Source organism: Sorex fumeus, unplaced genomic scaffold (assembly GCF_029834395.1).
Source record: "Sorex fumeus unplaced genomic scaffold, SorFum_2.1 ptg000003l, whole genome shotgun sequence".
NCBI lineage: Eukaryota > Metazoa > Chordata > Mammalia > Eulipotyphla > Soricidae > Sorex > Sorex fumeus.
This window is the reverse complement of record NW_026606060.1, coordinates 19,028,855-19,043,937: the sequence shown is the minus strand read 5'-3', so window position 1 is coordinate 19,043,937 and position 15,083 is coordinate 19,028,855. Positions and strand designations below refer to the sequence as shown.

The following is a 15,083-nucleotide window of genomic DNA, read 5'->3' as shown; positions in this document are numbered from 1 at the left end:
TTCTTCCTCTTATCTTTCTTGGGTCATTGAGCTATAAGGACATAAGGTGGGCAGCCAAGAAAAGATTCTGCATGGGTGTGGCCTGTTGTGAGCTGCCAGAGCCCAAAAGATAAGAGCAAAACAGTCCTGGGGTGAACGTCTGCGCATGTGCTGGCAGCTCATGTGAAACATCCGAAGGAAAGTGGTGTGGAGTAGGGTGAAAGGGGGTCCTCGCAGGGGAGTTGGTGGCAGTGGTGACCAGTGACCAGCAGTGGGGATTGAACAAATGGCTGCACACTTCAGGAGCATCCCCTGCTGTGACAATGCCCAGGAACGTTGCTGAAGTGAGAAAGGAGATGCCTCGGTTGGCTCTGTGGTGCATTCCGGTCTGAATGTGGAGACTGGGTGGACGCACCGGTGAGGGTGCCTCTTGCATATTTGGTCCTTTGGGTTTGGGGGATTCCTGCTTCCTCTGTTTCCATGTTGGGATGGAAGAAACGAATCTCATGTCCTCCTACAATGGGCTCTGGCTTCTTTCCCCTCTATGTGAGGCTGGCGGAATACAGTCCCCAGTTACTGAATCAGGACAAGTGTGTACAGGCGGGAGCCGCTGTCTTGCAGCTCTGGGGTTGCCAGGGAGCCTGGAGGAGCTTCCCCAGGACAGGGCTCCACAGGAATCGCCCTGCCTCCCAGCACGTGCCCCACACTCAGACCTCCCTCCCCAGTCCCCGCTGCCCTGTTGGCGCCTCAGCTTTAAAGGTGTTTCCGTGCTGAATCCCAACCTGGTTCTTCTCTGTGCTGGCTTTGACTGGAGTCATCTGGCTCAGAGTGTTTCACTCTTTTCACACCTGCAGACACATGTGACCCATCCTGACAGCCATTGCGGTATGCCCAGTGTACTTGGCCTTTCTGCCCCTGCAGCCAGCGCTGGTCCTTGCCCTAGTTGGAAACCACCGGCACCCCTTTTGGGGGAGCAGGATATTCTCATCTATGTTGGGCATTTAGAAATGTCTCTGTCATCATCCTCTCTCCCTGCATGCCCCAGCTAAACTTCTGCCCTCAGAAAGTCTGGCCCCGCCATGAGCTCATGTGCTCCACTGACAACATGGCTTTGTTCTTTCAGTTTCTGGAAGAAAATCCTGACCCGACTGGCTCTGAAATTCAGGAGGAGTTAGAGCAGCGGACAGCCGAGATCGTGCAGGACAACCACCTGGGGCCCCATGGCGCACACGTGAGTCACCCTGTCTCCTTCTCTGGAGCATTCTCACTTAGCTTCATCGCCACAGCTCTCCCTGCTCACTCGTGTGAGCATTGGACTGGTAAAGTTGCCCTGGCTTGGAATCCCGACCCAAAGATTACATACAGGTCACCTTTCAGTCATACAGGTTGGAACAGATCAACTTTTGGGGGAGCGGAAGGGAGTTACATGTGGACTGTCCCTACTGTCGCCAGGGTTTTTTCCTTGCCCTGTACTCAGGAGACCATATGTGGTGCCAGGGATTGAGCCTGGTTGGCTGCATGCAAGGCCAACACCGTCTTACTCTGGCACCTGATTTTCTGTCTCCCCAGCAGTGGTTATCCTGGTGACCACTCCTGGTGATATTTGGGCCCCTGAACTAGATCACTCAATGCTTGGGCTCTTAGTGTGGTGCTGTTTGGGGCCTCCAGGGTTATACCAACAGTGCTCTGGGACCTCCAGGGCTATCCCCAGCGATGCTTGAGGGACCTATGGTAGTGGGAATAAAACTTGAGCACCTTAAGCATGTACCTTTGACCCTTCATAAAACCAGCCTATTAAACTTGAAATACTTACAAATACAGTACAATAAATATGTTTTCTTTTCCTCGGGATTTCCTTAATTCCATTTCTCTACATATGTCATTATAATAAACTATTTTACAGTTAATATATATAATGATATTATGCACAGTTTATAACACATGTAACAGATAAAACATGTATGTTGGCAAGTATTTTTATGTGGAACCTTCCTTTTGCCCCTCAAATTTCTCAGGAATCAGAAATTGGATTTCTCCCAGAATCCCTGCACCCTTGCCTTTGATGTCTGCTTTCAAGGCCTGTGAGATTAGATGGTCTTTGATGGTTTTACATACAGCTGGGCTGTAACATACATGCTTTTGGAATGAAGTCCCTGTGCTCCCTTCCTTTCTCTCCTGTTACCATATATAATTACTGCCTTTCTGCCTGTCACCCCGCAATACCTCTGCAAAGTACTGATTTGATCTAAGGATGTATGGATGAATATTGCAGAACCTGGCTTCTTAAATGTTGGGGCACAGCCCATCTGCAGTTACAGAACTAAATGTGATGGTGGGGAGTGAGGGTGGGTAAAAAAATCTTTGGCAACAGTAAAGATGTTTGAACACCCAGAGACCAGAAGTTCATCCCACACCAAATACATGACAAACCTGGCAGTGCTCGCCCATGCTGCTTCTCTCAGGTGAAAAGGAGTCCCCAATGGAGAAAGCTCTGTTGTAAGATTCCTGCAGTACTGATCTTCAAATCCAGTTCCTACACCCAGTTTTCAGGCCGAGACTAATTTAGTGGGCTGAGGTAGGGCCCATGTGGAGGTTAGAGGAGCCCATTGGTGCTTCTCAGAACTGGTCCCAGGCCTTCTGTGGATTTGCCTGTGGCCTCTGGGCCCGTCTGAGGCGGGCAGTGTGGAGGCTCCCCACAGCTGCATCTGGAGAGGGTGGTTGGTTGACGGTACCTAGCTTTCGTTGAGGACTTTTTCCACATCATCTGCTGCACTCATGATCTCTTCACTTAAGAAGCAACTTGATAACTCTTCTATGAATGAGGCAGCTGTAGAGGCCAAGGTATCATCAGGATTTGATGGGGCCTGCCTCTAGCAAAAGGGTGCCACGTAAAACCTCATGGGAAGGGGGGCGTTCTGGTCCGTCCTTCACGCCCTACCGAGGTCACCAGTTGCCCCCCACGAGCGGCTCTCCAGCACAGCCACGGCCCCAGAAGCACAAGGACTTAATGCAGAACCCAGCAGCTTGGAGCAGAAAAGTGAAAGGACTATGCATTGATCCAGGCCATCAAGTCTGCCGGAGGGGAAAGGGTGTTGCCCCATTCGCCCTCTCTTCTCTGGAAAGAAAGATGGCGGCCACTTGGGAGCCTTGTGGACAGCAGGTATGAGCCGCGAGTGTGGGGGCAACTAAAACCTCATGGGAAGGGGGGCATTTCCGTCTGCCCTTCACGCCCTACCGAGGCCACCAGTTGCCCCCACGAGCGGCTCTCCAGCACGGCCACAGCCCCAGAAGCACAATGACCTAATGCAGAACCCAGCAGCTTGGAGCAGAAAAGTGAAAGGACTATGCGTTAATCCAGGCAATCATTTCTGCCCAGAGGGGAAAGGGTGTTGCTCCCCTCCGCCCTCCTCCCTCTGGAAAGAAAGATGGCGGCCACATGGGAGCCTTGTGGACAGCAGGTATGAGCCGGGGGTGTGGGGGCGACTAAAACCTCATGGGAAGGGGGGCGTTCTGGTCCGTCCTTCACGCCCTACCGAGGTCACCAGTTGCCCCCCGCGAGCGGCTCTCCAGCACGGCCACGGCCCCAGAAGCACAAGGACTTAATGCAGAACCCAGCAGCTTGGAGCAGAAAAGTGAACGGACTATGCATTGATCCAGGCCATCAAGTCTGCCGGAGGGGAAAGGGTGTTGCCCCATTCGCCCTCTCCTCTCTGGAAAGAAAGATGGCGGCCACATGGGAGCCTTGTGGACAGCAGGTATGAGCCGCGAGTGTGGGGGCGACTAGAACCTCATGGGAAGGGGGGCGTTTTGCTCCGCCCTTCACGCCCTACCGAGGCCACCAGTTGCCCCCCGCGAGCGGCTCTCCAGCACGGCCACGACTCCAGAACACAGAAACCAATTTCTTAACTATCTGACTTTCAGTAGAAATACTTCCAGGGTCAATAGGTAAAAGAGCAGAAACCCAAAACCAACATTTAATTCTTGAACCCAGCCGTAGAAAGCAAATCACTTCACAATGCTTTTTCAGCATGTCTGATTTGGGGGGGGGGGGGTAAACTCTAAATAATAGTGGTGAATCTTTTATTGAAACAATGAATCTAATCAAAGCAGATAGAGTGTTAACTAGAATTCATCTGCCTCACAGGGACGGGGAGGGGTGGGGGTGGGGTTTTATTGGGGTTCTTCATGGTAAAAAATAAGTATTGGTAAAGGGAAATGTGTTTGATATTTGCATGACTGAGACATAAACCTGAAAGCTTTGTAACCTTTCCCACAGTGATTCAATAAATAAATAAAAAAAAAAAAAAAGGGTGCCACGGAAAATTTTGTTTAAGAAAGTAGGTGGCTTCCTCTGGTTTATTTAAGAAGGTGAAACCTACAAATGAAGGTGTACTGGATTCTCTTCAGAATGGCACGGCACAATTCACTCACTGTTTTTGGAAACAGGTAAAAAATGTTTGTGAGAGCAGGAGCAAACTCATCGCTCACTTCTGGAAGACGCACATGACTGCCAAGAGGTGTCCGCACTGCAAGTGAGTATCAGGCTCCTGCCTGTCTTCCCTTCTCCCAGGTGGGATGCCTCTGGCCAGTCCCCCCCGCTGTTATTAAACATCTCGTTGGCTCTTTTCTTCCCTCCATCACAACTGTTCTTGTGTTTAGGACCGGGCGGTCAGTTGTCCGAAAGGAACACAACAGCAAACTGACAATCACGTACCCCGCCATAGTGCACAAGAAAGCTGGCCAGGACACAGAGCCACTGGGTAAGCAGGCTGGGCTCTCTGCCTCGGCTCCTCGGTGGCCATGGGAGAGACAGGCCTCTTAAGAGTGGAGGGGATTGGGGCTGGAGCAGGCGCACCTCGTGGGCGTATGCTTTTCATGCAACCTACCTGGGTTTGATCCCTGGCACCCTACATGGTCCCTTAAATACCTCCTAGGAGTGATCCCTGAATACAGAGTTAGGAGTAAGCCCAGAGTATCACTGGTGTGGCCCCAAAACAAAAAGACTGTAGGGATCCCAGTGAGAACTTGACCCCCTCTCAGCAGAGCCAGCAGTTGGGGCTGTGTTTGTCTCAGGCTGAGCCAGATGCCTCTTGCTTCACTAGGGGTAAGCCCTAAGAACCACCAGATGTGACACCAAAATTATGCCCTCCCCCCCAAAAAAGAGGAAAAGTTCTAAGTATTGGTAAATATTTAGAACCAGAGCCAGAGAGGTCTTCTGTGGGCCACACACAGCAGTACTCATAGCTTATTCCTGGCTGTATGCTCAGGGGGTGCCAGGCAGTGAACAAGCGTTGGATGCACTGTCTCCCATTCTTGGTCGAGCCTTCATAGGTCCCCCCAACAACTCTTTCAGGGGAAGCACATAAAGTCATGCTGGAGGATTTCTGGTATTCCGGACAGGCAGATTTCATTGCCGCAGACTGACAAGCAGTAGCGGGACAGCTGCCCAGGAACAGAGGTGGCAGCCCCCAGTAGGCTCTTGGGACTCAGGTTCTGAGACCCACCAGCCCCTTTTTCTAGGATTAAAGCACAGAGGTGGGGGGCGGGGGGGGCTTCACCTTCCAGGACAGTGCTGGGACAGGGCCTGGGGGCTCTGCTGCAAGTGGCTGACAGTCTTATGCCTGCTTTTTTCCTCCGCCACTGAATATTTGTGACTTTTTCATTCTGTCGTTATTCCTGAAGGTCAGAGCCTCTCTTCATTTTGTGCCCACATGGACAGGGATTAACTGGTTGAAACGTTCTGTTTTTATGACCATCAAAATTCGTATGCTTGTAGGCTTCTTGATTTGGCAGTTTCACTTCTATGATTTAATCCAGAGAAATATGTCAGCAATTTGTTTGTTTTGGGGAGCCACACCCAGCAATGCTCAGGACTTTACTCCTGATTCTGCTCTCAGGAATTACTCCAAGCGGTACTCAGGGATGCTGCGGATCAAACCTTGGCTGGCTGCATGCAAGACAAGCATCCTACTCGCTATACTCTCTGACCCAGTGATACTATTTGAGTATTAAAACTGAAGTTCTTACCTGGGTGTTAATAGCGAGTAGGTCATTTAGGGCACTTCCGTTGATTCTTGCAAGCTTTTCTAAAAACTTTGGGTGACATACCCTCTGGTTATGTCATAGGTAGAGGTCCCTATGACTTGTTTCCTGATTCTCAGGGTATAGTTAACAGGTAATATCCCAGAATTCTGCTTAAAATGAGAAACCAACAGTCTACTCCTTACACATTGGCATCATCTCTGTAAAGAGGAAGTATCAAATAGACATTTTTACACGATGACTCTTATACGTAGTTCTGCTTCCAAAATGGTTTTAACCTTTGTGGTTAAAAATCCTTTGGATAGGGGGCTGGAGCAATAGTACAGCAGGTAGGGTGTTTGCCTTGCACATGGCCGACCCGGGTTCGATTCCCAGCATCCCATATGGTCCCCTGAGCACCGCTAGGAGTAATTCCTGAACGCAAAGCCAGGAGTAACCCCTGTGGATCGCCAGGTATGACCCAAAAAGAAAACAAACAACAACAAAAAAGAATCCTTTGGGTAGAATTAATTATATCGACGATCAACGGGGGGGCCTTTACCTTTACCTTTACCTCATGGTTAAAAAGTGAGAAGGCTGCAATGTTAGTACAGTCGGCAGGGTGCTAGGTGCTGAGCCAGAAGTAAGTCCTGACCACTGTAGGGTGTGACTCCAAAACAAAAAATGAGATCAAAATATGCAACGAAAGTATAATTCAGTCACTTAGGAAACATTCTAGCATCATTTATAACTATTAAAATGAAAATGGGGGGCTAGGGATACCATACATATAATTGCAAGGCTCTTGTCTTGCATGCAGCCGACCCAGGTTTGATCCCTAGCATATGTTCCCCGGAACCCCACCAGGAGTGATCCCTGAGCACAGCCAGGAGTAAGTTCTGAGTTCTGCTAGCTATGCTCCTTCATGCACTCCCGCCTGAGAAAAAAAGGCGAAAATATGCAGTAGCAGGCAGAAATGCTTACAGAGGATACAAAATGAACAGAATAGCATGTAAAACCAATATACACTAAGATTGCAATGATTTAAAATGCGTGCATGAGCCAATGGGATGGTTTAGAGGGCTAGAGCACATGTTTTGCAGGTTGGCACCCCAGATTCCGTCCCTGGCACCACATGGTCTCCTATGCTTTACTGGATGTAACCCAGCTGTAGGCCTCAAAACCCACGATACACAAAAATATAAATAAGACTCACTCTAAGTCAAACAATGGAAATAAAATGATAGTACAGGGGCTGGAGAGACAGTATAGCAGGCTTGCCTTATCTGCAGCCAGGTTTCATCCCTGCCGATCCCCTGAGCCCCAGGAAGAGTGACCCTTGAGTACAGAGCCAGAAATGAGCCCTGACCATTGCCAGTTGTTCCCCCCCTCCAAAAAAAAAAAAAAAAACATGATGGTGCTGACATTGTGATAGAAATTGGGTGATTTTTCCCCTTTATTTTTTAGGTTTTTATGCAGTATTTGCATCATTTCATAACTTTAGAAGTTTGATTTTAAAAAGGGAGCAGTCTCGAGCTGAAATATGCTGTCTTGAACAATGATTTTTTTGGGGGGGGGGTCAAGTTACATGCTTGGCAGGATGGGGAAGAGGAATTGATAAACCCCATCCTAGGAGGAGTGCTGGTTACTGATTCACTGTGCTCTGTCCCCTCTTGAATTCCAGGAATTGAGGTGGCGCAGATGGAGAAGAGAGGGTACTTGACTCCCAGCACCGCCCGGGAGCATCTCACTGCCATCTGGAAGAATGAAGGTGCTGTACCAGACTAAATCAGCCATCCATTACTGTCTCTTGGCTTGAATTTCCTGGATGTTGATTTCCTGGTCTTAACTGTTAATTACCCTACCTTATTTTCAGTTTTCCAGAACTCTAGATATTTCCTGAAATGTGTCCATAGGGTTGAGGCAAGCCTCAGAGTATGTTGTAAAGTGGGAAGTTTATCTCACCTGGGACCATAAGCTTGATGATTGAACTGAGCCTGCTCGTTCGGTGACAGCCGTAGGTGGGCCTCACTTACTACACTTGAATGTAACTCTAGAAGGTTCAGTAAAGACTCACTTCAAATGCTTGTAACTAAAAAATTTCTTTTCAAAGGTTTCTGTAAGAATTCCTTATGCAAATCCAAAAAATGAACTTAGTATGTCTTTTTCTTTTCAAATTGTGTATACTTCCAGTTCCTACCCAAAACACGCTTTTATTTCCTGTGTATATAACAAGATGAGATGTATTCAAGCCCTCCTATAACCCACCCTTTGAGAGCATATGCTCATACACCGTACAGTGAGAAGCACTTCAAAAATGGAAGTGTTGCTGAAAGGATAAGTGATGTCAGAGAAGAAGACACTCAGATTGTCATGATTCATTTTGCGGTGGGCCCTAGCTCATTCTCTTCTTTCTGTAGTTTTTGGTTTGTTTTTGTAACGGTCACCAGGAACTTAAACTCTGATCCCCATAAGAACCCATCTTGTTGGCATCTATGTAGGGTCTGTTTTGACTTTGCTTTTCAAAAGACTTTTTGTAGGTTTGACTTTTTCCCTCTTATTTTATTATTATAATACTATTATTTATTTTTTTTGAATCACCATGGGAAAGACCATTACAAAATGGTTCATGATTGGGTTTCAGCCATACAGTGTTCCAACATCCATCCCTCCACCAGTGTGCATTTCTTAACACCAATGGTCCCCAGTTAATTCTACCCTTACTCCTCCATATGCAGCCTATCTCTTTGGCAGACTGGCGCTCTCTCCCTCTCCCTCTCCCTCTCCCTCTCCCTCTCCCTCTCCCCCTCCCTCTCCCTCTCCCTCACCCTCTCCCTCTCCCTCTCCCTCTCCCTCTCCCTCTCCCTCTCCCCCTCCCTCTCCCCCTCCCTCTCCCTCTCCCCCTCCCTCTCCCTTCCCCCTCCCCCACCTTTTGTGCATTATGGTTTGCAATACGGCTACTAAGAGGTCATCATGTTTGTTCAGGGAGTTCAGCATTTTTATCAGAAAGAGACAGCTGAAGTAGCTTTTTTTTTTTAATTTTTTTTTTTAAATAATTTATTTATTTATTGAATCACTGTGGGAAAAGTTACAGAGCTTTCGGGTTTAGGTCTCAGTCATGTAGATACCAAACACATTTCCCTTAACCAATACTCATTTTTAACCCCGAACCCCAATAGACCCCCACCTCCCAACCCTCCCAATTCTTTGTGAGGCAGATGAGTTCTAGTTAATACTCTATCTACTTTGTCTAGATAGATTATTTCGATAGAAGATGCACAATTATTGTTTAGAGTTTACGACCCACCCCCCCCCCCCCCCCCAATCAGACATGCTGAAACAGCGTTGTGAAATGATTTGCTTTCTACAACTTGGTTTAAGAATAAAATGATGTCGCGGCCGCGCGGTTTTGAATTTCTGCTACTTTACTTATTGACCCTGGAAGAATTTCTATTAAAAGTTAGCTAGTTAAGAGATTGGTTTCTGTGCCCTGGAGTCGTGGCCGTGCCGGAGAGCCGCTCGTGGGGGGCAGCTGGCGACCTCGGTGGGGCGTGGGGGACGGCCCACAAAGCCCCCCTTCCCATGAGGTCCCCGCCGCTCCCCCGAGTCCGGCTCAAACCCGCTTTCCACAAGGCTCCCGTGCGGCCGCCATCTTTCTTTCCAGAGAGGAGCGGGCGGGCCGGTCAACGCCCTTCCCCCTCCGGGCAGGCTTGGTGGCGCGGATCAACACAAGTCCATTTGCTTTTCTGCTCCAAGCGGCTGGTTCTCTGTGCTAAGTCCTTGTGCCTCCGGGGCCGTGGCCGTGCCGGAGAGCCACTCGTGGGGGGCAGCTGGCGACCTCGGTGGGGCGTGGGGGACGGCCCACAAAGCCCCCCTTCCCATGAGGTCCCCGCCGCTCCCCCGAGTCCGGCTCAAACCCGCTTTCCACAAGGCTCCCGTGCGGCTGCCATCTTTCTTTCCAGAGAGGAGCGGGCGTGAAGTAGCTTTTTTAACTGAGTGGCAGGCAGCTTTGGGGTGTGGATGTGACTGCCAGGGCTTTCAGAAGTACAAGGACGTAGGGGGAGCATCCCAACTCCCAAGAGAAGCCTGGAGATTTTAGTCATAAAACCCTCATACCCTAATTTTCAGCAGATTAGTATCTCGGTGACATCCGGCTAGGGGCATGGTGGTGATTTTCAACTATGGTAGCAAGCAGCTGCTGGGGGCTCTGGATGGGCATTAGGCTAACCCACCCCTCTCTGATGTGCTCCAGATTACTCAGCATACACAGGTCCAGAAAGATGTTCTGCATCTTTCTTATCTCTCTCGAAATTTAGTTATGAGTTACTGGAGGCGGTTTGTAAGCGTGGCTCCTGCATACTTAAATTTTGATGGTTTAATTTCTTGGAAAAGTTGGTCCCAAGTAGTTGGAGTCTGGCCAGAGGCAGAGCACTGACTTTGGGGTGTCTGGAAGCCCGAGGGCACCACCAGGGAGCTGATGCTTCCGCCTCGCACATCCAGGTTGACATGCTGGCAGTGCTGCACCCTCAGCCCCAGTGGTGACGACAGCAACAGCCCCAGCAGAGACCAGGGCCAGGGCAGCTCCCGTAACTGGCTTGGGTGCTCCAGGCAGGCCCCAGCCTCTAGTCCAGCAGAGCTTGACCAAGGGGCACTAAACCCCTATCCAGCCGGTTGGTTCCCAGGAAGATTCTTCTCCATAATATGCTACTGGAGCCACCAGTGGCGGTGAGGGCTGACTCGGGGGAGAAGGGAAGGAGGCAGTGGTGGCCAGGACTCCTTGCTGGCGGTTCCCCTTATGTTAAATACACTCTTAGAGAGAAGGCGAGTGTCTGGGTGCCGAGTCACAGGCAGGAGGGTAACAAGGGTGGTGACGCAGTTGGTTGCCCAGACCCTGCTGTCCCTCGTGGTCTTCTTACAGCCTGTGTCACCTCTACATGTAGACTTACCATCTAGGGGAAATTGTGTGTTTTCTCATTTTTAAAAAGAAGAATGTGCTCTGAAGCTGCATATTTTCTTGTGTTTGGGGGGCTTGGTTTATTGGGTTTGGGTTTGGGGACACACCTGGCAGTGCTCAGGGCACCATGAGTGCAAGGGATTGAACCTGGGGCCCCTGCTGGCAGAACTTTTCCTCAGTCCTTTGCCTATTTCTCCAGCCCTACTCCCAGATTATTTCCCCTCAATAAATTGCATGTGTATATGTGTGTGGGGGGGGGGGAGGGGGGGCTATAAAGGACCAAGGGGATAGAATATGGCTCAGGACTGGGTGCATTGTCCCAGCTTCTGTTCTCAGCGCCTTATGGTCCCCAGCACCGCCAAGAGTGACCCTCAAACACTGCCGGGTGTGACACTCAGCAAAAAAAAAAAAGCCCAGAATGTCTGTGATGCTCCATTAGTGCCCTGACAGTCTTCTCGGCCTCTTTCCAACAGGATTCTTTCTGAGTTACCTGTTTTCGGGACTGGCAGATGTTGGCATGGAGTCCAGATTCAATCCCAGTATGTTCTTCCTGGATTTCTTGGTGGTGCCACCCTCAAGGTAATGCCTTGTTAGTTGCAAACACTATATTGACCCATTGAATTATGGTCTCTGGGAGTAGGTGGATGGGTAAAAGAGACACAGAAATGTGGGGTAGTTACTTTCCTGGGAGTTTGTCCTGACTCTCGCGGGGCCTTGGCTGTTCTCTTGGCTGTTCTGTGTTTGTGGGGTGTGAGTTGCTTATAGTCGGGCCGGGTGATGTTCTGAAGTGCGTGTCCCTTCTTCCGTGCTACGTGCTCTCTGATTCCATGCGTTTCCCGCAGATACCGCCCTGTCAATCGCTTGGGGGACCAGATGTTCACTAATGGCCAGACGGTGAACCTGCAGGCAGTCATGAAGGACATCGTTCTCATCCGGAAGCTGCTGGCAGTGATGGCCCAAGAACAGGAGCTGCCCCAGGAGGTGGCAGAACACGCCCCCGAGGAGGTCAGTGCGCCTGGGAGCGGGTATTACCAGTGCCCTGGTGCTTCTTCGCCTCCTCGTCACACAGAAGCAGGGCCAGGCAGTGCTGGGAGATGCTGATTGGGAATTGTGAGCACCTCTCAAGTGGGGGAATCTGGGGACAGGCAGGATGGAGCAGTGTGTGAGCCCAGCGAAAAGCCACTTGCCAGCGAGCCAAGAGCTAGCTGCCTTATCTCACAGATCCATCGCTGATACAGTGTAGATGGTCTGTGGGGAAAACCTGCACACAGATGCTCCGGGCCTCCCACCCTTGTCTGAGAAGGACCGCCTGCTGTCCTTGGCCTCCTGATGTCCCTGCTGGGCTACTGGACTGCTGTGGTTATGACTCAGCAAGGCTTAGCATTGGGGACAGGAAGGCAGTTAGAGGTGCTTAGATTTCCCCAGAGGAGGATTGCCAGGTTTGGGGTCTCGGCATTCTCAATGAGGCTGGAGTCAAATCTGCTTTGATATCGCCCGCATAGGAGGTGCAAAGATGAATCCCCGACTCAGAAAGTTCGGAGATCATTGGGGTCCTCCCCAGCTAATAGGAAAAGTGCTGTCCAGCTGCAGGGAGCTGGACCAGTCACCAGATGGCGCCACTTGTCTGTGTCCTGGACTCTTGCCGTTCGGCTTTCCCAGCTGTGCTTCCACTGCTAAGGGATTCTTCAGCTTGGCTTGTTTTCTAATCTGTCAGTGTCGGTGTGTATTTTTTTAAATAAAGTCTTAGTGGATGAAAAATTGACCATCTATGAAAAAGCTATGGAACTATGGAACTCCACTTGGGAGGTAAGGCTACAGCATAACCACCCCCTGGCCAGAGACAATAGGAATGGAATAAGAATGATATTTTGATGTCCTTAATAATAAGGCTCCCCTTCCCACATTTCCTCAGACCCAGAGCCAGGTCATGTAGTGGCGGCAGTGAGTGAGGGCCTGGCCTGAGTCTTTGTGGGTTGCCAGAGCAGAGATCATTGTCTTTGCAATAACCTCTCTGTTCCTTAGGATTGAGGAGTGACCCACTTCTTGATTTCTGAGTCATATGTTCTTGGATCTGAGTCTTGGTTCTTGGATCTTCACCCACCTTTCCCAACTTTCTCCCCAAAACACCAGCTGGTTTCTTTCCTCACATGACTCACACTAGTGAACGGGGGGCCCTGCGTCTGTCTCTGTCATACTTACCCGAATGGGGACAGCCAGCAACTGACCGTAGGAAATAAAAGTCAATAGGCTGTGCTTTAAGGTAGCCTAAGGCTGAGGGCATGTCTTTTGGGCAAGAGGGAGAAGGAACAGGGGCCAGAGGTGGGGACAGAAAGAACTAAAGGGTCAGTGCATGTTTATTCCTGTGAATTCAGGAGATCACCCGGAACTTACCATGTCTCACTTGGGAACTGAAAACGTAGACGACTGGATGGCAAACTTCCGTTCAGAAAATTGTTCACCTGCATTTTGAGAATTGATCAGCTTTTTCTGTAGTAATACATGAAACTGAAGCTCTGTATGGGAATCGGGGGGATAGTAGAGCTCCCAGAGGAAGAGTATTAATGTGCCAGAAGTTCTAGGTTTGTCTTAGGAATTAAACATCAAGTTGCTTCGGCAGCTTCCTTAAGAAAGGCCAGCTCCCGGTCACTTGCTTGGTTACCCTCCTGCATACATAGATGACCAGGTGCGTGTTAGACTAGTCACGGAAGGCAAAAATAGGAATTAAGGACCTTGGTTGCACACAGGCAGCCGAATCCTGCCATCAGTCATGAATGATGTGAGCAGTTGTCAGGATTTTTGAAGTGGATCCTCCCCAAGCTGAACCTTCAGCACAGCTGGGGGCCTGGAATATCGCTCAGGTTGCTGAGTACATGTCAACCCTGCGTGAGGCCCTGAGTTCAGTTCCTGGTACTGTCTTTATAGTCCCAGCATTGCCAGTATAGCCTTGGTAACCCCTGAGCACTGCCAGGAGTGGCCCCTAAAAAAAAAATAGAACGAGGCAGAAGAGGGACAAATAAAACCCTACTCCGGGCCTGTTCTTTATTGTCTTCTGGGTAAGACTGAAACCAAGAGCCCAGAATCTGGGTTTGTTAATGTGGTGCACAGTAGAAATAGTGTGAGAACTGGCCGCCTGTAGAAAGTGCCCTGGGGTTGTGGGGGGAGGTTGGGGAAGGGAGCACTGGGACTGATGCAGAGGCTGCTCCGGAGCGGGCATGCTGGAAGAAGGTACAGTGTTACACGTGAGACCATATCGATAACAGTATCGTAAACCACAGAGCCGAGAAGGAAAAAAGGAGCCTATATAGAGGCCAGCAGGAGGCTGCGAGGGAAACGGGGCATTACTGGAGAAAGTGGACACGGGTGAAGGGATGGGTGTTGCAGCATGGAATACCTCAAACTCAGTCCTGAATATGTAAATCACAGTGCCTGAAATAAAAATATAGTAAAAGTATCCAAGTAATAATAATAACTGTTAATAGGGGGATTTTTTTTGCCTTTTTTTTTTTTTTTTTTTGCATACCCAGTGATGCTCAGGGCTGACTCCTGGTTCTGCACTCAGTAATTACTCCTAGCAGTGCTCAGGGGACCATATGGGATGCCAGGGATTGAACCCGGGGCAACCATGTGCAAGGTAAACCCACTGTACTATTGCTCCAGCCCCCAGAGCCTACTTCTAAGATTAAGTTTTTTTCACTTACAGAAAGAGATGGGCTGGGCTGGGCTTCGATGGGACTGAGGTCCTCTTGGTGCATACTGACCAGACTGAGTCATTGACACTTTTGCCGCCCATCTATTGGGTTCAGAAGACATGGCGGTGAACCCTGGAACTCACAATTTGCCTGAATTGGATTCCAAAAGAGAAATGAAATCAAGCCTGGCTTTTGTGTTTTTTTTCTCATCGTGTTTGTTTTCTTACCGTGTCTTTCAGGAGAAAGATGCTTCTGTTGCCATGGACCGGTCCTTTCTGAGTTTGCTGCCCGGCCAGTCCCTCCCAGACAAACTTTACAACATTTGGATTCGCCTTCAGAGCCACGTCAATATTGTGTTTGATAGTGAGATGGACAAATTGATGATGGAAAAATTCCCTGGTATCAGGCAGGTGAGCAAATCAGAAATTGGATAAATTGGA

The 15,083-nt window shown here is 49.6% G+C and overlaps 1 protein-coding gene across 1 annotated transcript in view; it reads left to right on the top strand.

The window, feature by feature from the left end:
• Nucleotides 1–15,083, top strand: part of POLR1A (RNA polymerase I subunit A) — a 61,597-nt gene that overhangs the window by 7,061 nt on the left and 39,453 nt on the right. The window contains exons 4-10 of the mRNA XM_056118162.1: nt 1,103–1,210; nt 4,426–4,511; nt 4,639–4,739; nt 7,685–7,771; nt 11,428–11,533; nt 11,797–11,959; nt 14,883–15,053. Coding sequence (XP_055974137.1) covers nt 1,103–1,210; nt 4,426–4,511; nt 4,639–4,739; nt 7,685–7,771; nt 11,428–11,533; nt 11,797–11,959; nt 14,883–15,053 — 822 coding nt within the window. The remainder of the gene's footprint in view (nt 1–1,102; nt 1,211–4,425; nt 4,512–4,638; nt 4,740–7,684; nt 7,772–11,427; nt 11,534–11,796; nt 11,960–14,882; nt 15,054–15,083) is intronic.